The sequence below is a fragment of the Diabrotica virgifera genome, chromosome 7, assembly GCF_917563875.1.
Source record: "Diabrotica virgifera virgifera chromosome 7, PGI_DIABVI_V3a".
In the NCBI taxonomy this organism is placed as follows: Eukaryota; Metazoa; Arthropoda; class Insecta; order Coleoptera; family Chrysomelidae; genus Diabrotica; species Diabrotica virgifera.
Window position 1 is genome coordinate 212202451 of NC_065449.1, and position 25321 is coordinate 212227771.

The following is a 25321-nucleotide window of genomic DNA, read 5'->3' on the forward strand; positions in this document are numbered from 1 at the left end:
TAATAATTGTAAAACATGTTTTGGGAGTGCTCCTTGTAACATTCAACGCGTATTGGTTTGTTTATTTCTACTGCATCTTGATTGTAAATCAAGTATAGTTTTACTAATATTAACGTGTAGCCCCGTTTTTTTACTGTTGCTTCCAATGACGTGAACGATTGAACCAGGTCCGCCTTTTTCCTTGCTATGATATCGATGTCAGCCGCATACGCTAGTAACTGTACAATCCTATTAATAACGGTTCCTCCTGTTTTTATTCCAGATTCTCTAATAACTTTCCCTAGGCTAGGGCAATGTTGAATAGAAGGCACGATAGGTTATCTAGGCTATCTTAGCTTAGTCAATTTCTCTATATATTATATCATATTAATTTTTTTCAAATGGATGCTTTTTATTCTAATCATGGAGAAATACATGGAGTATAAACGATTTATAGATTTTCGAAGATTTTGTGACAAAAATAACAAATTTGGCAGCATTCAAGATCAATTTGAGTTTGACTTCTTAAGTTTTTTTGACATGAATAATCAGCTTGAAATGCTTTTGACCATACGAATATGTGTCACTCATCATTGTTTTATGTGTTATTCATTTTGTGACTAATATAATTTTTTTGGTGAAGGAACAACTAAGTACCTAGGTGTATTGCTTTTATAACAATATATTATAATTAAGTGATCATATTTACACATATCACAAAACTCGTTAGTTAAATAGTGGGATAAACCCTTCCTATGGGATAATTTTCGAAGTTTAATTATCTCACGTCATTAAAACAACAAAAGAAATTGTCCAAATTTTCCCTAAAGAAACAGTAGAAAACTCTACAGTACATGATTGTTTCCATTGCATTCATCATTATATGTATTTGAAGTTCATTAGTGGATATCAAAAAAGAATTACTAAATGTCAAAATTGAATGCAACAAAAACGTGTAGTTGTATAAAATAAAAAGTAAATCCTCTGTTCTCGCTTGTTTGTAATTATTTAGTAGCGTCACCCTATTCATTTCATTATTGCTTCTATTCATCTCGGTCCCTCTCTTTTGCTTGATGTTTCGCTTCCGAAAACGAGTAACCTAATATAGTATGTCCTGTATTTGGTTTGATCATTACTATGAAGATCTTTTTCGGATCATCTGTCAGGTATATAAATATCAATTTCAACTATCATTCCTTCCATGTCCTTCCTTTTTGTACTTATACATCTAAAATATTCGATGCGTGTACACAGCTTTATTATAAAAGGTTCTGCAGTGGGAGCACGCAAAATTTTAGTGACGTCACGTTGCCTGGCAACCGTCGATTCTCTCATTACGAAATTCTATTTTGTGACGTCAGCAAAATAGAATTCTATTTTGCATGCTCTGGGCCCTGAAACTGTTCTGTAGATATTATTTTATAAGGGATTAAACCGCAATTGATTGTAATGAGAATTAAATATTAAATTGATTTGATGTTTGAAGTTGTCCTTCTATTATGAATTTCATTTTGTTGTTTTGGTGGATGTTTTCAATAGTTTTTATATCTATAGGAACTTTTCTATTATACAGAAGATGGGTTACATCTTTGAGTTTTACTGTTTCAAATGTTTTCTTCAAGTCAATCAGACACAGAAATGTTGGTCTATTATACTCAAGTGATTTCTCAGTAATTTGCTTTATGACGAATATTGCATCTGTACACGATCTTCCAGTACGCAAACCCTGTTGTTCATCTGCTAATCTTGCTGTCGGTTCTAGCGTCATATTTGTTCTTTCACTGCATAGAGCTTTTTTAGATAGTCAATCCATATATTCTTTTCTATGTCTTTTGGATCTACAAGTTTATTATCTGTAATAGTTGTTCCTTCACCTCCGTTTTTTGACCTTTCACACTGTGTTTCCATATTTTGGTGGGTGATGACTTATGTGAGATGTACGATATCAACAAATTTCGTCTTCTCGCCCTTCACCAATGCTGATGATGTAGCTCAAGTAATTAAATTTTCTTACCACGTAGTATTCTACCTGGTTGTAGTTCTGATCGGTTGTTTCTTTTTCTATTGATTATCATTGTCTCGGTTTGTTGTATATTTATTTTTAACCCATGTTTTCAGCTTACTATGTTCAGTCTATTGATAAAACATAATTAGATGGCTTAAACTTGTCTTGCCTGAAAAAGGAAGAATGGGTTGATCACAAATACAAAGAAAAAGTGTAACTAATAAAAAGTTTTAGAGAGAAAACAAGGAAGGAATTGCAGGGGCTAGTAAAAAGTAAGAATGTGGAGACTTCATATGCAGAAAAACTAGCACAATATGTCCCAAGATTTGCAGCCTTGTCAGTATCGAATGAAATGTGATAGAAACACGAAATGCTTCACTTCACTTTACACTTCACGATAAAAAGACAGCTGAACTAACAATGTAGACATATCATTATAGAGAGATGAAATATTTTTAATTTAAGAATAAAAAATTGGAGGAAGCAATCCGAGAAATTCTATGGTTGCGGTTAATTATTGCATTAATATAAAGAACAAGCACAAAAATATATTTTTTAAAAAGTTTACTCTACACAAATGGTATATCCCGTTAAAAACAAAATACTAAAGATATTTAGATTTAAATGAATAAGTTAACATCAAATACGTTTACTTGCCAGGCTGCTGTATTAGATAAAACGTTGTTTAATATACCCTATTCCACGAACATACGCCTGTTTGGGATTACTTCGACAACGAATATTTTACTGTGCAAAATAAGAAGAACGAAAGTAAATTGCAAATTACATTGTTGTTTACTGGAATAATTATTAGCGCCATTTACTTTCGTACTTCTTATGTTGCACAGTCAAATATTCGTTGTCGAAGTAATCCAAAACAGGCGTATGTTCGTGGAATAGCCCATATAATTATTGCCAGGCTGCTGTATTAGATAAAACGTTGTTTAATATAATTATTTTTGATAGAATAGATGTATTTTAAGTATTTCCGCTAGGTTTTATCAGTGAGTTTAGAATAGTTAGACTGCTAAAGAAATAGTTTACTTTTTAACTGGTTCTGGATTTCACAGTAATGTATAGTTTTTTGTAAAAGCTGCTAAGCGGAAAATGGTTTTCATGCTCTGTTTTAAACAAGCGCTAATATATTAATACAAGAACAAGCTAAACCACTATAAAAGAAAACTTAGGCATGTGATAACGCTGATTGTATATTAATTCAATGTTTAAAAACCTTCTGTGTACAATATCGTTTGATAGAACTACCTTTGTTAGTTGAAAATATTTATTTGGCAGCTTTGTCATAAGTCCTAATTTTCTTTGAAAACAACTTAAAAAAAATGGTACAAGGCTTATACTCATCCTATTGGCGCCAACTTCATTTCATAGTTCAGAAAAAATTTGTTTTAGCAAAACTAGTAAGAAATTATATATTGAGGTACATTGGATTTGTTTTGTAACCACTATTTATTTTTGAAGACAGATTTACTCTGAACATTTTTTTAACAAAAAAGCGGGTTAATATTATACAGAGTAGTCCATTATTGTTTTACACGTTAGAATATATTGTCAACATTATAATCTTGAAACACTAATGGATGGCTCTGTATGGAACAAAGAATCACACTCTTCAGTATTCAGTTAAATTGTACAGTTTTATTACCATAACTAATTTTTCCATTATAAAAGCTTCTACTAAACCATGTGCATGTTGTTACAACATAATATAACAATAAAAAGTTACAAGAAAATGCAAAAAATAACACAAATGTGACTAATATTTTTATATACTTTATGGATTCGAATTTCGAATTGTAACATCTATTTTATTTATCATTATATCTTCTTTCTAGATTATTTTGTTTTTTGGATCGTTCATAAAATAATTTTTGAAGACGGTTTTTCTATTCGTGTTATATTTGACATGTATTGACTGAAATTTATCTCTTCTGAATCAAATACAGAAAGGCGACGGCGAGGCAAAGAACAGAAAAGCGACGGGACTAGACGAAATACCGAGTGAAATAATAAAGCTCTTCGAAAGTTCAGGTAAAAGATCTCTCCTTCATCTTTTTAATAAAGTTTATCAAACTGGCTATATACCAACGGATTGGCTGCTGTCGACTTTTGTGACGATACCTAAAAAGGCAAACGCGAAAAGATGTAGTGACTACCGAACCATTAGTTTGATGAGTCATGTTTTAAATATATTTCTACGAATTTTGCACTCTAGGATGTACCAAAAAATAGAAGAACAGCTTGGTGATGCACGGTTTGGATTCCGCAATAACCTTGGGACCAGAGAAGCACTGTTTAGTATTCAGGTTATGGTACAGAGATGCAGAGATGTCGGACATCCGGTTTATATGTGTTTCATTGACTTTGAGAAGGCCTTTGATCGGGTAAAACATACTGAAATGATTGCTATTCTTCAGAAAGTGGGTATTGATGATAAAGACCTACGCATTATCAAAAATCTTTACTGGCATCAACGTGCAAACATCAGGATTGGCCGGGACACGTCTGAAGAACTTCAAATACGAAGAGGTGTAAGGCATGGCTGCATTTTGTCCCCACTAATATTTAACATCTATTCCGAGTTTGTTTTCAATAAAGCAGTGGATAATGCTCAATGTGGTATGAAAGTGAATGGCGTCAATATTAATAATTTGAGATATGCGGATGACACAGTGTTAATTGCGAGCAATTATGAAGAACTTCAACATCTGATTAATAGGATTACCACAACGTGTGATGAATATGGACTCAAGCTAAACACCGCAAATACCAAGGTGATGGTTGTCAGTAAGACGCCAATACAACCGGAAGTAGTAACAGCTTATGGTGAACAATTAGAGAGAAGTAACAGTATCACCTACCTTGGTTGTAATCTAAATGAGAACTGGAACATGAGCAAAGAAATTAGAATACGTATAGAGAAGGCCAGAGCTGCATTCTTTAAGGTAAAGAAACTTTTATGTGGAAACAACATTACTTTGAATCTTAAAATTAGATTAGTGAGATGTTATGTGTTCTCTACTCTTTTGTACGGTGTCGAAGGTTGGACTTTAACAGATACTCTTCTCAATAAATTGGAAGCCTTTGAAATCTGGATATTCCGAAGAATCCTACGAATAAGTTGGATGGATAGAGTTCGTAACGAAGTTGTTTTGCACCGGGTGGGAAAAGTCACGGAAGTCGTCAGAACAGTTAAAAATCGAAAACTTGAATATTTTGGCCATGTATGCGACACCCAGAGAGATATAATATACTCCATTTAATAATACAAGGCAAGGTAGACGGAAGAAGAGGGCCAGGTTGAAGAAGAACGTCATGGCTTAAAAACCTGAGAGAATGGTATAGCAGATCCTCTGCATCCCTTTTCCGAGCTGCCGTTAACAAAATTGCTATAGCCAATTTGATAGCCAACGTTCGATAATCGAGCACGGCGCATGAAGAAGAATAGTGCGGCAGATTCGTGCAAATATTTATAAGAATTGCACATTTAATGATACAAGCATATAAATTGGGCCACATATACTGCACATATAAAGGTTCAAATTTAGATATTTTGCCTTTTACAAAAATGGCGGACATTTAAAATGGGCGACTATACATATGTGACTAATAAATAGCACGATATCTTTTGAATGAAAAGTCCGATTTCAACCAAATTTGGTACATAGGTTCTTTTTGTGATTTACAAGGTCTATGTCGTGAACTGGAAGAATTGGTTTACCAGAAGTTGTGTTTTTCCTGGTTTTTCATGTAAAACTATTTTATATTATGTAAATAATTTATTTTCAATTTTTTTACCTTGTATATATTAATTTTTCATAATGGTAATACCACCATTGAAAAGAGCGTAAGAATATGTTTTAGAAAATATTTTGAACTTTTTAGTTATGTTCATTACCATTTAATAAATGCATAACGTATCTTCACATGTACCTTTGTGTGGCAGATTCGTGCAAATATTATAAGAATTATTGTGAATTTAACGGTAGAAGCATATAATTTGGACCACATATACTACACATACAAAAGTTCAAATTCAGATATGAGGCCATCTCAGATTTTGCCTCTTACAAAAATGGCGAGTATTCAAAATGGCGGCTATACATATGTGAGTAATAGCACGATAGCTTTTGAACGAAAAGTCCAATTTTAGCCAAATTTGTCATCAAGGTTGTTTTTTGGATGAATAAGATCGAGGTTTTGAACCGGAAGAATCGGTTCACCAGAAGTTGTGTTTTTACTGTTTTTTTTTATGTAAAAATCTGTTGTTTTTTTGTCATGGAAGAGTTAGAAATGAGGAAGTATCAAGACCTGGCTTCGAGGATAGGGAACTTTTGGATACTGTAAAAATGAAGAAGACTGCATGTTTAGGGCCCATATTACGAAGAAACCGATAGGGAACTTTTGGATACTGTAAAAATGAAGAAGACTGCATGTTTAGGGCCCATATTACGAAGAAACCGATACACTTTTATTTAGAAAAATAGCAGGCAAACGCAGTCCAGGACGAAGAAGAACCTCATGATTGAATAACTTAAGAGAGATTGGTATTGTGCTGATACAAGCATGCTATTCAGGGTGGCAGTGAATAAAATTAAGATAGCTATGATGGTATTATGGAGGGAAAAGTTATTAACAAGCATCTATAACCTAATAGTTAGAATATGGGAAGCAGAAAAAATGTCCGAGGATTGGAAAGAAGGCAGAATTATAACAATATTTAAGAAAGGAGAAGTAACAAACTGTAACAACTATAGAGCAATATATCTACTGAGTACAACATATAAAATTCTAACAGCCCTCATCAAACAAAAACTCACTCAATTCACAGAGAAAAAAATTGGGGACCACCAGCAAGAATTCAGAGAAATTGCAATAGAAACAGGAGTGCGACAAGGCGATTCCCTGTAACCACATTATTCAACATAGCAGTAGAAGGAACAGTCAAGGCCAGCAAAATTAAAGGAACTATAGCCCACTCCTCAACACAAATAGTTGCATATGCAGATGATTTAGTTCTTATGGGAAGATACAAGGAAAGAAGAGACATTAAAAGAAGCAGTAACAATCCTGGCAAAAGAAGCACGGAAAGGAGGTCTAGAAATTAACGAAGGAAAAACAAAATATCTACTCTTCTCTAGAAGAGACGATAACAGGACGAGGGAAATCAAAATAAAAAACTACACTTTTGAAAGAGTCCTACAATTTAAATATTTGGGAGTAATAGTGAATGGCCAAAACAAGAGAAGTGAAGAAGTAACGGAACGAATACTGTCAGGCAACAAAACATACTGGAGATATCATAGTCTTATGAAGGACAATAACTAATCCAGAAATACAAAAATGAAAATATACAGAGTTGCAATCAGACCAGTAGTTACGTACGCAGCTGAGACAATGTGCCTCACGGAAAAAGACGAAGAAAAATTGAGAATATTCGAAAGGAAAATCCTCAGACGGATTATGGGCCCGATAAGAATGGACAACGGAGAAATGAGAAGAAGAATGAACTAAGAGACATAATGAAGGGAGAAGATATAGTTAGATTTATTAAAGCACAGAGGCTGAGATGGCTGGGATACATAGAGAGAAGGAAAAACGACCTACTGATTAAGAAGATCACCAGATGGAAACCAGTAACTGAAAGACCAAGGGGAAGACCCAGAGAAAGATGGGAGGACCAGATCATGAGATATATCAAAATTCTGGAAGTGAGAAACTGGAGGGAACTATCCACATTTCGAAATGAGTGGAAGAAAATTATAATGAAAGCGAAGTCATACAACAAACTTTGACAACATACAAGTGGAATGCGGAGTGATTCACCGCAATAAGCGAATCAGAGAGCTCTAAGTAAGAGCGGCAAACATTCCACCCGGAATGAAAAGCCCTGATGATGATGATGATGATGATGATGATGATGGTAATCAACGTTCTGAAAGGACATGGTACATGAAGAAGAAGAAGATACATTTTTCATCAACTGGTACTCGAAGTAACGATAGGGGGTAACAGATGTATAGATGATATAATGTTAATTATTCTTGACATTTATTTTAAGGTGTATTGTTTTTTCTTGTAACTGTCAACTGTATAAAATTTTTCCCGCTTTAATTAACAAATAATTGTCTAAAACCAACCTTAACCAGTTATGTCGCCATCAAAAATTAATGAAATTGGAAGATAGGACATCGTCAAAGCGCATGCGTGTCTCGAATACTTGAGAACGTCATTGATTACGTCTTCGATGAGCATGAAGATTGATGTTGAAGCTGGCTGCGGCACTGCTGCCATCTTTTGAGTAATTCAACTGTCTTGTGTTCGTTTTGTTGTTCCTTTTCTTTTTTTAATGTTTGTGTGCATAAAGTAGTTGATTTACTGCTAGGGTATTTACTTATTAAATTATTATCAATTTGACAAAAATATTTTAGAGAATAACAGCACAGAGAGTTTAAATATTTATTGAATGTAGTGTGTTTTTGAGATTATAGATACGATTTAATAGAATTTTATGCATATATTTATGTCTTCTTCTCCATTGTTTTCAAAATTGTCATTGAAAAAAAAAAGGATTTTGTAAAAAAATCTTCAAGTAACACAAAATTTAGATCTTTGGCAAAACAATTATGTTTCAAAAGTTTTCAAATTTCAAAAACAAAATACCATTATATCCTACCTATCTACTGGGCTTGTAAAGATTGTATTTAAAAATGTACATTATTTAATGTTCTAGTACATTTTGAATACTAAATGAGTTCACTGAGAACTTTTGAATAGTCAAAGGATTAAAGCACGGAGACAAGATGGCATCGACACTATTCAACCTGTCTCTCGAATATGAGATAAGACAGTTGAATATAGGAAGGAGCTAATCTCCTAACAAATAAATCAATACAAATTGCCGCCTATGCCGATGACGTCAGCATCATGTCTCGCAAAACGGAAGAGCTACAAATACAAATAAATATTTGAAAAAAAGCTAAGGCAAGAGCTAGTGGACGAAAGAGAATATCGCAGACAAACAGAGCTTATTTTGCCCTCTCCCATATATTTCGGTCTAAAAATGTCCACCGAAATACAAAGATGAGAATCTATAAAACCTTAATTCGACCAATAGCATGCTATGGCAGTGAAGCATGGGTCCTGAAAGAAACATCTAAAAACAAACTCGACACATTCGAAAGGAAAGTACTGAGGAGAATACTAGGACCTGTGAGAGAAAACGGAATCTTCAGAAGTCGATACAACAACGAGCTTTATCAACTTTATAAGGAAGCACCCCTGTCAGACTTCATTAGAATACAAATATTGCAATGGGCCGGACATGTGATAAGAATGGGAGAGGATAGGCTACCAAAAAGAGCACTGAATGCTAGAATGCAAGGAAAGAGACCGGTTGGAAAGCCAAGAAAGCGCTGGGAAGACACAGTAAACAGCGACGCACAAGACCTTTTAGAAGTCCGTGTATGGAGAAGAACAGCCACAGACAAGCAAGGGTGGAGGCAAAAAATAAAGGAGGCCAAGGCTCAATTTTGGCTGTAGCGCCGCTGGAGAGAATGAACATTAATTCCAATTAATTATACCTACAGAAAAACAAATGATAGACAGTGCGGAGGTTACTAAATAGTAAAGATCGTATCCAAATGGCACAGCATTAACATACGGATATTCTGAAAATAAGAAATTTGAAACAACAACACAGTCTGTTACCACATCCATAATGTAAAACTTGAAGAGGTATCAAACCCAAAAAACATTTGCGACAGAAGCCGGTAGAAGCAGAAGCCGGTTTCTTTCATTCGCTTTGTCTTTATTTTTATGTGGAGCTTCTCTGACTCATATTTCTCCATAAGTTTCTATCCTGGGTCATACTAATATTATTTCCTTTCAGAGACATCCTGCTTAAACATCTCCAACCAGGCCTTCTTGGCTTTTGCTCTTCTACTCGCTCTGTTCAGCAATTCTATTGGGTAACTTCCTAGTGTTACCTAATTCTATTCAGTCCTAGTGTTACCGTTCTCAGCATATATATATATATATATATATATATATATATATATATATATATATATATATATATATATATATATATCATAGGATATACCTTTCACTTACTTCTTTCGTAGTTCATCTGTAGATCATTTTCGACCCCTATGCGTCAAGGAGTTAGATTAGGTAATTCACCAGGTGTGCCAACGGGAGATGAGAAAGCACTCCCCTCTGTGGGCGCACCTTAGATGTTTTGGTCAGAACCTCCTCTCCTAAAATAGACCCATTTTCAGCATTGCTTTGATCCAGTTGCATACGGTAGTGGATATCCCTATTGATGCTGCTGCACCAGAAAAGGAATTTGGTAGTGCATTATTAAATGCACATTTTCTTTCTTGCTAGACATGCTGACTGAAATCTAGAGAATGATCCCTCTTTAATATGTCTTATCAGGAATTTGTTCTATTGCCTTCAACAGAAAATGATGTGAGACTGAACGGCCTGTAGGATTTAGGTTGTCATTTCGTCTTATTTTGTGTATGTACACCACTCTTATAGTTTTCCAAGTGTTTGGTATATAACCTAGTGTTATGCTAGCTCTAAAGATCTTTGTTGGGATGGGCAATAAAATGTCCAATCCTTCTTGTAGTAGTGCAGTAAATATTCCATCCTCCCCTGGAGATTCAAATGGAGCAAAGTTGTTTATGACTCACTTCACATTCTTCGGTTTGATGTTTTTTACAGAGAATTCCCAGTCTTCTTTTCTAGAATGTTCAGGTCATCCTAGGTTTCCATCCGAGTTTGCTTATCAATAATTGTTTCGGAAAGGTGCTATCAGGTCTTTTCAGGAGGCCCAGTAATGGCAGCAGACATATCTGAAATACACCTTTTTGAAAAGCCTAAAATTGATGTATAATATTCGCAGATTGGGCTTGGAACTGATATTTTAAAATTAGAAGTGTGTTAAAAGCCAAACACTTTCAATAATTTGTAATAAATGATACAGTCAATGTTGTGTAATATTTGTATTTGTAATGAAAGCGAAAAAAAAATCATTAACGAAAATTTAGAATATGATAGACGGAAAGTAAAAGTAGGTGAAAAGTAATAGGTAAAATGGTGATCTAGTCCATTGGATCATAATTATTAGTATAATATAACTTTAAGAAAGGTCATTACAATATTTTTGTCAAATGCTATTTTTATGAATTGTTTACTGTGTTAACAAAAAAAATTGCAAATATGTGTTTGTTAAACTGCTTAAAATATGTTTAGATAAGATATTTAAGGTATATTCTCTAATGCAGAGGTTCTCAATCTGTGGTACATATCATTATTGGAGGTGGTACACAAAACACAGAAAAAATTAAAATAGTGGTACTTAGTAAGTATTGATAATACAATTTAAAAATATAGGTGGTACCAAAAATAATAAAAATAACTGTAGGTGGTACATCACTCAAAAAGGTTGAGAACCGCTGCTCTAATGAACATTTTAATCGATGGTCGTCCGGAAGTAGAAAATGTGTTATTGTTGAACTTTAATACAGTAGATTATTAAATCATTTTGTCACAAGCTTTTACAGAATTTATGAAAATAATCTTGTAATGTATGGACCTTGCCTCGAGACAGTTATTGGAGATTTTTTATAGATCTGATCAGGGTTCTGTGGGACTCCTATCAAAGAAATTCCTGGACTCTTGTGCCGCTTCTCACTTTTGTGTCCCACAAGCAAAACAAAATTTGTTTAATTTATTCATGTTTTGTATTTTGAGAATTACCGAAGTTGAAATTTACATATATGTAGTAGGTTATTAACGAGATTTTGTTCCATGACAGATTTCCGGATGACTATCCATTTTCGTGCTTTATTTATCACTTGATGACACGTTAAACACATAGTTAATCACTTTTGAAATTTGTAGAATGGCAGAAGCAACGATCATCCTAGACAAAGTGTCTTACCGGATTTACTTAGCCAAGCTAGTGGTAGTCCAGGTACTCCCTCTACTAGGGATAAGTCATCAAATGAAGAGGTACGTATTGTTAATGGTATTCTATTTTACAGTTTCCTATCTTTGCTATTATAGATTTCTAGTTGTTCTAAAAATTTTTGACAATTTTATCTTAGGTAGTATTTTTAAAGATCAATACTTAGAAACGGCACCCATTGTTCATACCACCCTTAAAAAATTGAAATCACATATAAACGTTTATGTTTTAAGGATTTGATAATATTTTATCAAAAAGTTATTGATAATATTTATTGAAAAGTTTCATTTTTTCGAGACTATGCAATTAAAGTCAAATCACGAAACAGATTTGTAATGTTCGTAGGCATCTTATCTAAATAAAAAATACAATTAGCCCTGATTTGTTCATCGTTGAACATAGGCCTTCTCTTTCCATCTATATCTGTTTCGCACGTCTGCTATCTAATTGATCACTATTTTTTTGAGTTCGTCGATGCGTTGGGGGTCTTCCCCGGCTTCGATTGGTCTCCACTCAAGCAATTTTTTGTCCACGTGTCGTCTTTTATTCTTGCGACCTGTCCCAACAATCTCCATTTTTCCTTGTAATACGTTTGCATTTGCCACTACCTTTAAATTTTATTATTTTAGCTCTGGTTAGGTCTACCTTTATTTTCTGTAACCCTTATTTATTTCAAACTCTCTTACTTTTAGTAAAACTTATTTGTGATAAAGGTAATTGTTTGGTCATTCTAGACCGTGATTCATACAACAATAAAGTCTGATGATAATAACTTCACTCTTAAATCAGCTGATCCTTCTAAAAGATTCATAACCAAATTAAAAGATAATATCAAAAAACACTCAGATTTCTTAGCTAATCATGAAGCTCCTTACAGCAAACTCCCCGGTAACCCTCTTATTCCAAGACTGTACGGTTTACCTAAGATACACAAAGTTGGAATTCCCATTCGTCCCGTTGTCAGTTTCATCAATACTCCAGTGTCTATTTTATCTAAATTCATACTTAATACCTTAAGAAATTTGATCAATTTCACTCCTAAGTTTACTGTATTAAATTCATATCAATTAGTTGATAAACTTCAACTCATTAATCCCAATCCTGACATTATTATGCTTTCTTTTGACGTTAGCAACTTATTCACTTCGGTGCCCAAACTTAATAAGTCTGGTGAAAACACTCTTAGTCAACAAGTCTATTCAGCCCAACGTCATTTCTCCGATACTAGATATCCTTTAATTATGTCTATCTCAAGATTTCTTCCAATTTAATAACAAATTTTACGAACAACCCGATGGTCTAGCAATGGGCAGTTGCTTGTCCCCCTTCCTAGCTGATGTCTTTATGGATCATTTAGAGTCCAATCACATCATGAAAAATCCAGAAATCTTACATTGGTTTCGTTATGTAGACGATTGTTTACTTTTCATTTCTGGTGATCATAATTCAGCTCAACAATTACTTCTTAAAATTAATCAAATTCACCCTAACATCAAATTTACCATGGAACTGGAATCTTCACAGGCCATTAATTTTCTTGATTTATCTATTACCAGACTTAACGACCAAGTCAACTGGTATCTTTCGTAAACCAACCTAAACCGATCACGTCATTCATTTTTCTTCCAATCACCCTCTATCATACAAATTAGCTGCTTTTAGAAGTTTCATACATGGACTATTTTCCATACCTATGTCAAATGACTCTTTCAATAACGAACTCAACATCATCAAACAAATAGCTGTAAACAATGGTTATGGTCCCCTTATAATAGACAAACTCATCCGCAAACGAGAATCTAGATTGCTACATAACTCTGCTTATCGTCAGACTTCTTCTTCTTCCCCAATTTATAGGTCATTACCATATCACAACCCCACCTTATCTGAAAAGATTAAAAGCATTATATCCAACTCTTCTGATAGCATACACATTTTTTTAAAGTTGGAAATACTCTCAACCATTTTTTACAAATACGATACAGTACATTATATGAACCGTAATGGAGTTTACAGACTGACTTGTTTTGACTGCGATGCTTCCTACATAGGCAGGACTTACAGATCACTTTCAATCAGATCTGCTGAACATTCCAAAAGAGATAATACATCAGCTTTCTCCCATCACCTTAAAGTTAACAATCACCATCTTACCATCCTTGATGGCGTCAAATTAATTCACAACATCCAGGATAAGAACTCTACGGTTGGATTTGTACGAGGACCTTGAGATTTCTAGAGACATGAGGACTAGCCCCTATTGTGTTAACCGCCAAACTACTTTAAATCGACCTTTTACTCCTATCCACCGACAATTATTTCCTTAACATAAAATCAGACTCTATTTATAATTTATCCATTCTTTTTTTCTTCTTCTTTTCTTTACTGTGTTTCCCCTTTTCATTCACCCTACTAGTATCTAACATTTACTACTTCCTTACTAATCACCCATTAACACATTTCAATATACCCCCGGTTTCTTATCTTTCTCATTCCCTCTTTCACTACCCCATCCCAAACACAGTTTACCTTCTTTCATTTCCAATCCTCCTTCATACTTTTTTCCTAATCACATAGTTATATTGCCATCCCTAACACAGTTTACCTTCTTCCTTTCATTTCCAATCCTCTTTCATACACCTTCCCATTCACATAGTTATTTTGCCACTCCTCGTGTCTGACTTTTCAGGTCCCCTCACATCTCTTGCTCTGGTTGTTCTTCTTCAATTCCATTCATTAAGTTTTTTCCCTTGACAACACATTAATCTGTTTACTCCATTACTAACTACAAAATTCAAATTCTCAGTTTGCCAATTCAGACAACAACCCTCAACTCTCAACATTCATCTTAATGTACATTCACACAATAAATAGTTTGTCTGTTTGCCTGTTATGTTATAACTCATTAATTATTTTTCATCTATTCCGTTCTACGACTACTTACAGCTCATTTACAATTGTTTGACACACATTTCAATTTACATTTCTGATATTAACATTTATGTCATTCCCTTTTTTCAACATTCTTTCAAATCATAATTTCAGTTAATCTGGCATTTTATCATCTGTTATCATTTTCAGTAAATACATATATACTATCCTTTCAGTAATTTAATTAAATTATATTTTTTCAACATTACCATATCAGGCAACCACCACTACTTGTTTTTATTTTTTATTTAACCTAATAAAGGTTTGCTAAACCTCTCTCTCTCTCTGTTAAAAAAACTTATACAGTAATATATTTTTGTCACCCATTTCAGTCTGTTCACTCCAGTACCAACTGTGGATTTCAAATTATTAGGTAACTAATTCAAATAATCAGCTAAATTTATTAATTTTTTATTTCTTTGTTACCCATTACAACCATAATCATAGGCAACCAACATTACTCTTTTCATTTTTTACAATATTACTAGGTATCGTATCTTATATTTTTCTTCTATTAGTTGTTTACATTCAAGTTTTTTAAGTTCTCTTTTTATTTCAAAACTAAATTAAACTTTCTTCTTCTTTTTTAAACTGCCATCAATGATGTCATTAACTTTACTATGAATAACATTTTTATTAACATAACAATAACAACAGTTCCTTCTGTAACAGAGAGTTGCCTTTTAGATTTTTATAATAGAATCTGATTTTATTATAATTTAAATTCCACTTTAATACAGTTATTAACATCCATTCAGCTTAACTGGTAATTTAAATTTACATTCATAACCAAAAATGACTACCCGTCTTGTCATGTCACTTCAGTCTGATAAATAGATTGTCATCTCTTATATCCTTGTTGGTCTGTGTCCATCGAACTGGCAAGTACCACACGTTATCATCGAGCAGTGAATCATGTTGCCCTTTGAGCACTTTTAAATTTATCGTTTAACATCGACGTAGAGTCGCTACTAACATCAGTTTTTAAAAATGTAAATAATATTCTCGATGTCACCTATTCTGTAAGGTTGCTAGTTTCATGTACTAAGCAGAACGTAAGTATTATCCACATTTTTCTTTAACTAGTCATAATTTTAACCTTTTGCATTCATTCTAACGTGGAAATACTTCGTTCTCGGCACTGAAGATGATCTGATCTAGATTGAAAACGTTTTGCGAATCCTTTTGGATGACTTTTTAATAGTTTTTCAATAAACTTTTTTTTATACCATTATACAAACGAAGTTTTTACTTGTTCTGTATAAAACATATTGTGATTAATTTATTTAAGTGTGGAATGAATATCTTTAATTTTAGACACTAAGGCTAGTGTGTAGATATATTTTTGTTTTATTAGTGAGATTAGCTACCTATAATATACGTTACATTACTCTCTTAGTAACTAGTTAAAAACCTCAAAAATATCATACAGTACAACAAATAAACCAAGAGTTAAAATGTATGAAGGGTTTATTCAAGTCAATAATTTTTATAATTATTATAGTACCTACAGTCTCAATTACAGAATAGTCACATCACTTTCAGTAATAAATATATGTAACGTACAAACCAAAAAGCAAATCAAATAACATTTCTACGCTATAGGTTCCTGATATGAAAGTTAAAGAAGTTTATGATGAAGACTGTATTGTTTATGTCAGACGAGACGTCTACTTGGATCTGGGGACCCAATAGTCATTAATACTGGACTATACGAAAGTGGTACCGTCCCGCGTGAATTCCAAATTTAAATTATATGGACGATTGGGCCGTCCGATCCTAGTAGTACCATCAAGGATGCGTCGTCTGGCACAGCCGTTAAAAAGTTCGTCAAGTTCACCATAAAACCTATTTCACAAATCGTGTAATCCCCTCCACTATTAAAGTAAATTTAATCGTGTACCTATGTCTATTGTAAAATTTCCTTTTTGTCTTTTTATTAGAGTGCTAGTGAGTTGTCTTAGTAGTCCCTCTCTCCCTTCCTCTCTCTTATTAGTACTATTTCTATTGTGGAGTTCTTTGTGGAGAATAGGTAATGCGCTTCTTGACCTTTGATTTTATTCTCCTCTATATCTTGCTATTTTTTTTACTTCTCCTAATTTTAATTCGATCTTTTGGTGTTCTCTACTTATGGTTTTTTTCGAAATATTATCTAATCTTTTTTTCTGGAAGCCATCTCTTATAAATTGCATTGCAGCCAATTGGCTTATTGTATATGTGCCATTTATAGATGATACCCATTTCAGAATTCTCGAAACCTGTACCAGCTTGTTCAGGTCTAGTGGGTGCATACCATATGTTTTTGGAGCCACTTGGTAGTTTCCAAGAGCATTGGCCACCTGCGATCTAGTGCCTTGCAGTCATGAGAAATATACTTGACCAGGTTCTGGTGCATGTCCAGTATAGGGCTTTTCATCGATTGTCATTTGTTTCGAGCTTCTGTCATGTGTCACATAATATTAATATATCTACGTCATACGTCTTTGGTTTGTATCATTGGTATTACCAATAACGTATGACGTAGATATATTAATATTATGTGACACATGACAATGCTCCAATAACGGACTTAACATAAATGCAACAAAGACAAAGTTACTTGTGGTTAGTAAACAAGACGTCGGCCCTATGCAACTAATTGTCAGAGATGAATCAATAACAAAAGTTAACCATTTTAAATACCTAGGATGTTGGATAAACGAGACACTAAATCCGGATGAAGAAATTAAAACTCGTATAGAAATTGCAAGAGGAGCATTTATGAAACTTAGATCTATTCTGAGCAACTCTCAGCTGAATTTACAACTAAGAATCAAGTTCCTAAAATGTTATGTGTATCCTGTATTACTATATGGATGTGAAACCTGGATCATGAAGGTTAACATGATGAACAAATTAGAAGCCTTTGAGATGTGGTCGTATCGTAGAATGCTCAGAATATCTTGGGTTCAACGCATTTCAAACAGAGAAGTCTTAAACAGAGTAGGTCAAGGCGAAGGTGACTTAATGAAGATGATAAAAAAGAGAAAACTTGAATATCTGGGGCATATAATGAGAGGTAGCAGATACAGGATGCTGCAGTTAATACTCAATGGAAAGATCGACGGAAAAAGAGGAATTGGTCGAAATAAATATTCATGGCTCCGAAACCTTCGTCAATGGACTGGCTTATCAGCAGATCAATTGTTACATGCCGCACAAGATCGAGAACGATATCGGCAAATTGTTATGGAAGCTACCCACGCCTAAAAATTTGGGCACGGTACTTAAAGAAGAAGAAGACACATGACAGAAGCTCGAAACAAATGACTGTGACTGAAAAGCCCTATTGAAGCCCGTTATGATTCTGAGCAGATTCCTGCTTATTTTCCGCAATACTGCAGCCTTATTAGCGCATGTCGGTTCAATTATACATTTTGATCTATGCTTGGCGGTGTATTCTTTTCCAGTCGGAATTATGTTATGTATGGGTTTAGACTTTTCCGCTCACTCTGGAAGTCCTGAAAACTCTGAAGCCACTTAAAAAGAAGCGTACGCGATAAATATTCTATGTCATATACTTCTTTTAATGAATTGCAAGTTTCTGTAACTGTTTTAACAAGTTTTGTTACATTTAACAGCAATTCGATGCTTTTCATTTATTGCTTTCTGCCCATTTCCATGGCCTCTATATAATACACTCACCGGCAGAGAAAACGGGCACCCCAAAAAATGGGTCATTTTTAATGTCTTGTATTTCCTAAACCTGATGTCCGATTTAAGTAATTTTTTTAATATGTTATAGCCTTATTCTTTATCAATATCGCTGTAATAATATTGTTGCTAGACAGGTACATTGTCATTGTATACAGGGTGTACGAATCAAACTGTGTTTTTTTTCTCAAACTTTGGAACACCCTGTGGAATGTTCTAGCTTTTAAAAAATACTGAAATTATAACCAAACTATAGCCTCAGGTTTTCTTAACATTCTGTTTTTTGATTCATTCGCTTATGTTGGATAATAAAAAAGTTAAGCACTTTAACAACTACCCCTGTTTTTCGTCAATACAGGGTGTTTTTAAATAAGTACGGCAAACTTTAAGGGGTAATTCTGCATGATAAAATAATGACAGTTTGCTTTATAAATGTATGCCCGCAAATGCTTCGTTTCCGAGATAGGGGGTGTTGAAATTGTTCTTACAAACTGACGATTTATTTATTTCTCTAAAACGGTTTGTGATATGCAAATGAAATTTGGTAGATTTTAAGAGGTAGTTATTGCGCATTTTTTGGCATACAATTAAGAATTTTATATTCACCATTGGCGTGCATACGGGTATAAATATTTTAGATATATCCCGTATGCACGCCAATGGTGAATATAAAATTCTCAATTGTATGCCAAAAATGCGCAATAACTAGCTCTTAAAATCTACCAAATTTCATTTGCATATCACAAACCGTTTTAGAGAAATAAATAAATCGTCAGTTTGTAAGAACAATTTCAACACCCCCTATCTCGGAAACGAAGCATTTGCGGGCATACATTTATAAAGCAAACTGTCATTATTTTATCATGCAGAATTACCCCTTAAAGCTTGCCGTACTTATTGAAAAACACCCTGTATTAACGAAAAACAGGGGTAGTTGTTAAAGTGCCTAACTTTTTTATTATCCAACATAAGCAAATGAATAAAAAAAACAGAATGTTAAGAAAATCTGTGGCTATAGTTGGGTTTTAATTTTAGTATTTTATAAGAGCTAGAACATTCCACAGGGTGTTCCAAAGTTTGAGAAAAAAACACAGTTTGATTCGTACACCCTATATACAATGACAATGTACCTGTCTAGCAACAATATTATTACAGCGATATTGATAAAGAATAAGGCTATAACATATTAAAAAAATTACTTAAATCGGACATCAGGTTTAGGAAATACAAGACATTAAAAATGACCCATTTTTTGGGGTGCCCGTTTTCTCTGCCGGTGAGTGTATATTAGGACATCAGAAAGTGAGCCTGGGTATATACGTTCAGTCTAGAACACGCTGGTTTCCCCTTTCGAACTGAGTTTAATATTACATACAAAGGAAATAAGCAAGTAGACTGTAGCAAAATCTATTTATAGCCGATGAAATAAAAGAAAAAAAATGTATACATTTAATTCAAATTCATTAAGTTCTACAAAATTAAAATATGCGACGGGAACCTACTACAATAAATAAATATTTCTTTGTCAAAAATCATTGTCAAGGTGATTATCAAAAGAAGCTAAAGATATGTATACAATATTTGCCGTAAAATATAAATCCATCATTAAAATAATGAGAATTGAATATAAACCAATGTAAAATTACAATTTACCTCTACACCTAATGTGCCTATTTTGTGAATATTTCCAAAAATACTTTGTTTCCTGTTCTACATGTGTTTGTCACTAATTTTAATGTCTTTCTCTTTGGTTTTTGCCTAACGAGTGACGTCCATAACAACGTGTGTTTCTTAAAATGTAAGTATGAACATTCACTGTTGTCTATGTACTTATATAGTGTTTGAGCTCGCTATGTATTGACATGTTTGTTCGGCATGCTTGTTTCACTTAACAACTTTTTCACAGAATCATGTTTTATGTTTAAAAGAGAAAGTGCATACGGCGTGTATTTATTTAATTATTTAAATAAGGTCTTTTTGCATGGTTTTAGAGGTTGTTTAACACTTTTAAGGAAAATGGGGTCAAGCTACATTTGGTTAACTCTGTAACCTCACAAGACAATATTTTATGTAGACTTTATTTAATTAAGAATTTCTCAGGCATATTAAAAATTAGCTTAAGTACACTTGTGGAAAACAATTCTTAAATGTTTTATGTTTGAACCAGACAATTTCCATTTACAGGTTATATACTTCACCACAGTAGCTTTGTCAACCAAACATAATATATTAGTATTTTTTTAATTCATCTTTCTTTATATACTGCTCTATAACCTGGTTTACAAGTGTAACCCTTATTAAAGTTAGTGGCTAGCTCAGCCTGGCGTAAGTCCTGTGCGGTGCCAAAATAAATCACTGTTCCGTGGGTCTAAGGGAGGTTAATGGATAAAATTCAAAAGTAACTTTACATATTCGTTTATTAACACCAGTAAAATAAATCAGATGAGTATTTATTGCTATTTTAAAGAAAAGCTAAAATAATTAATGAAATTTAGTCCAAGGCTGGACACTCAAAACGTGGGATATAAACAGATTAGAAGCCTTCGAAATGTCGCTTTATCGCCGTATCCTAAAGATACCATGGATGGCGAAAGTCACAAATGTAGATGTCCTTAAAAGAATCAACCAAGAACGCCAGCTTTTCGAAAACATCAAGAAAAGAAAAACGGCGTATTTAGGTCACATCATGCGAAACGAAAAATACGAGTTCCTTCAACTTATAATCCAGGGTAAAATTGAAGGCAAGAGAGGAATAGGACGCAAGAAAATGTCCTGGCTCCGAAACATAAGGTAATGGACAGGGACTAACGACATACAATCTCTGATACATATTGCAAGAAACAGAGAGTTAATGGAAAATGTGATCGCTAACATCCATTAGTGGATTTGCATCTGAAGAAGAAGAAGAAGTCCAAGGAACTAAATTGTTCAGTAGTATTTTCGCTTATGTTGGACTTCAAAAGAGCTACTTATCTGCGTTGATTCCGGCGAGGGATCTCCGCTGCCATCTTCAGAGCTTGGAGGGACTTCGACTCCACGTAGCCTCTGTTGGTTGGAGGTGTGTCCAGAAGCAGGCCCTTATTGCGATATTGTCGGCTCCAGTGCTGAACGGGGCGGCTGGATGTCTTATTGTTACAGTCACAGCATAAGATTGTTGTTAGGAGGCTCTTCCTAGCGATTAATTCAATGCGTATTACTACAGACATTCGAGCACATGAGATCCACGTTTGGCAAGGAGACCCAGTTCGCGTATAAGTAGTAGGGTAGGCCGATTTGTATACGAAATTCAAAAATATTTTAATTTCAGATTTTGCAATCCAAAAAAACATGTGGAGTAGGAAAACAATTTTTTTTGTAAAAATAAATTTTTTCATATTTTGCTGTTTTGAACTGCCACAAGGTCACTAAAATTTTGAATTCAACAATATTTTAATTTCAGATTTTGCAATCCAAAAAACATGTGGAGTAGGAAAACAATTTTTTTTTGTAAAAATAAATTTTTTCATATTTTGCTGTTTTGAACTGCCACAAGGTCACTAAAATTTTGGATTTAAAATTTTACTAGTTTTACAACTTGCATATCCGAAAATGTTATAATACATAGAATGAAACAAATGTTGTTAATTATTCATGTTTTTATTTTTAATATTTTAACTGCCACAACGTAATTTACATTAATATTTAAAAAAAATCATTAAATCATTAAAAATAAATTTTATGCTTAAATTAAACAAACAAACAACTGTTCTTACAAGTTATAATCTTTTTTTGACCTAAAAGAAGGCATAATTCGGTGTGATTCCAGTTTGGTTCTGATAAAACCATCTCTGCTATCAGCACCACAAACTTTTGCTGAAGGTTCTGTCACAAGTTTAATCATGCGTTCAACGGCTTGCGTGTGAGACGGATATAACTTAAGCTCCGATAACAGTGCTGATGTCTCCGGATTAACCACAATTTCCTGTAAAGTTTCATTCGAACTTCCAATTGTTAATGGTGGTTCAGTTAAGGTGGTTCCAATTTATGATATCGATATAATCAATAGCGTTCATATTAAGTTAAGCACAGGTGGTACCTCAAATGTTCGTAGTCGCTGGTTTATGTTACTTGTTCGAGCTTTAAAAATACGGCCCACAGCAAGCTCTCTAATATGTTTTCTTGGATCTCCTAACATTCCAAGTAGCATATTTTCTGGATGTGCAAAAAAACTATTTCGCAATAGAACTGGATCCATTACATCCTTTAGGGGTTGTGGTAAATACCTAGATAACTGAATCATTTTCCAAAAATTAAAGGCTTCATGTAGGCAGGACGGTCTGGTTTTTATAAGGAACCATACTGGAGCATACACTTTTAAAATAAAGGTTGCTAAGGTAATCAAATTATCTGATGGAACCACAGTGGAAACATATAAACGTAGTATACGGTTAGCCAATGTTAACCAGCGGGAATGCACTATTTTACCTGGGCACCGTTTAGAAATTTTGTTGTCAATACTTCCCTCTGAGATTGCAACACACATCCACATTCTCCTGTACATATGATTCAATTACACTGAACTTAACAACAGGTAGATTTTCACGTCCAATGAGTGTTTGTCCTATAGGTCCGTTGAAGTGACGAGGTCCAGTTGTACTACCATCAAGAAAATTCATAAGGTGTCGCAAAGGTAATTCATTACAGTGCAGCTGGCAAATAAGCCACTGCAACGGGCGATTTAAATGTTTTTCTAATTGCACAATAACACCATTAAACTTTCCAACATTAACATTCGTCCCATCACACCCTATTACTCTTAAGACATCTGTGGATACGTCAAAGTCATCAAAATATTTTAAAATGCTTTTTAAAATGTTCACAGCAGTACCAGAATCAGGAGTAACATGCGCCAGATAAGTCGACTCAGGCATTTTTAAGATTGTAATATGTTCTTCTCGAATTAACTTTCGACGATTATCTTCCATTTTTAACGTATTATCCTTGCGACCATCGAAAAAAAAAGTCACGCAGCTGTGAAGAATCGTCCATTTCAAGAAGGGCACGTTTTTTTTGTTCTAGCACGACGAATTTTGTTCTTATCTATAATGTTGCTATTATCTTCCATATTTATAATACCGACGTCTTGTAGTACTGCTGAAGCGACTGCAGCACCAGCTCGATCAGAGATACCAAAACGATCGAGTGTTCCTGCAAGCACAGGTAATTGTAACACATTATAGGAAGCTAATGATTTTTGCTGCACAGTAGAAGTTTCTGCAGAACTGATCGATTCATGTGTAAGTGTTTCCGTCGCTATTCTTTTCTGCCGAGATCGATTTTTCGGTAAGTGAACAACATTCTCATTTAATTGTTTTTGAATTTGCAATAAATTTCTCTCCTCTCGGTTCTGTAACTTTTTGGACATTGTTATATCTATGGCACCAATTACCATTCGTCTTTGAGTTCTTTGGTCTTCTAAAAATGGTCGTTCTGCTGCTGGCACTTTAAATACTTTATCGCAAGAACAATTATTTAAATCTAGACATTTACAAGCAGCCACATCAAATAGTAATTTGGATTGTGTTCTGAAATCATTTAACTGTTTTTTATAACTTGCAATACCATTGCGTTGTTTATAAGGTTTTAGTAAATTTCTAATATTAAGACGATAACTTGTTATTCGCTTTATAATACTGCACTGCTGAACGGTTGGAATTGAAGCACGACTCCAAATTTCCTGAATTTTCTTTGCTACAATTTGACTTGTCTCAGTTGCGGTTTGTTGTGGATTTGTTGCAATCGGTTTTAATTCATGTTCAACACAGTTGAAGTAAGTGTTCATGTCTTCATATGTTGGTAAAACTGTTTCGTTTATATTATTGGACGCTCCAAATATAAGGACACTTACTCACTTCTGGTGTTACGCGCAATTTTATCGGTAAACATAAACATATAAACAAACTTATATTACGACGTAAAAGATCAAGAGATACAACTGTATTCCGTGGTTGTTAGTCGAAAACTGATTCATTCCCAAATGAAAGAATACCTCTTTGTCTCAAATCGATAAAACATTACGATCGGTCCGAAAACATCGGACAGCCAAGTCAGTGGCGTCGCTTCACGTAATCATCGCCTAATTTAGTTTTAACATAATGTCCTTGTGGCAGTTGAAATATTAAAAATATACAAAAACTTTATTGTAAAAAAACTTTTAGTTTTAATTATTTAACAATGTGGTAAAATGCAAAATTTAATATTTTTAATATAAAAATTTAGATTTTTGACATTTATGTGGCAGTTCAAAATAATTTTTTTTTGTTAATATTTAATATCAAAAATTTTGTTTTTATACACTTCAACTTTTTTTCAATTGCATTTTACCATTTTAGTAATTTCGAAAAATCGGCCCACCCTAATAAGTAGACGGTCTTACTAAAGTCAAACGGTCTCAACTAATACCACTGCACAGAATTTCATTGCCCAACGAAGGTACACAAAGGTAAAAATTGCAGTTGAAAGCTGAATAGAAATTACTGATAGCAGTTAGCGTAAAAAAAATAATAAAAAATCTCAAGCATTTCTAAGGGTAAGAACAGAACAAGTGGGTCGCGGTGGAGGTGTCGGTCGCGGTCGATGTCGACATCCATGTAAAACAAACACATTGTAATGAATGGAAGCGAACAGATCAGGTAAGTCGCGATGGAGGTTTAGCGCGATGCCAACCAAGAGGTTTA

General features: G+C 33.9%; 1 protein-coding gene across 13 annotated transcripts in view; it reads left to right on the forward strand.

Moving 5' to 3' along the window:
* Nucleotides 1-25321, forward strand: part of LOC114340505 (serine/threonine-protein kinase mig-15) — a 315391-nt gene that overhangs the window by 220752 nt on the left and 69318 nt on the right. For all 13 annotated transcript variants that reach the window (XM_028291310.2, XM_028291254.2, XM_028291296.2 and 10 more), the window contains one exon: nucleotides 11915-12025. In XM_028291310.2, coding sequence (XP_028147111.1) covers nucleotides 11915-12025 — 111 coding nt within the window. The remainder of the gene's footprint in view (nucleotides 1-11914; nucleotides 12026-25321) is intronic.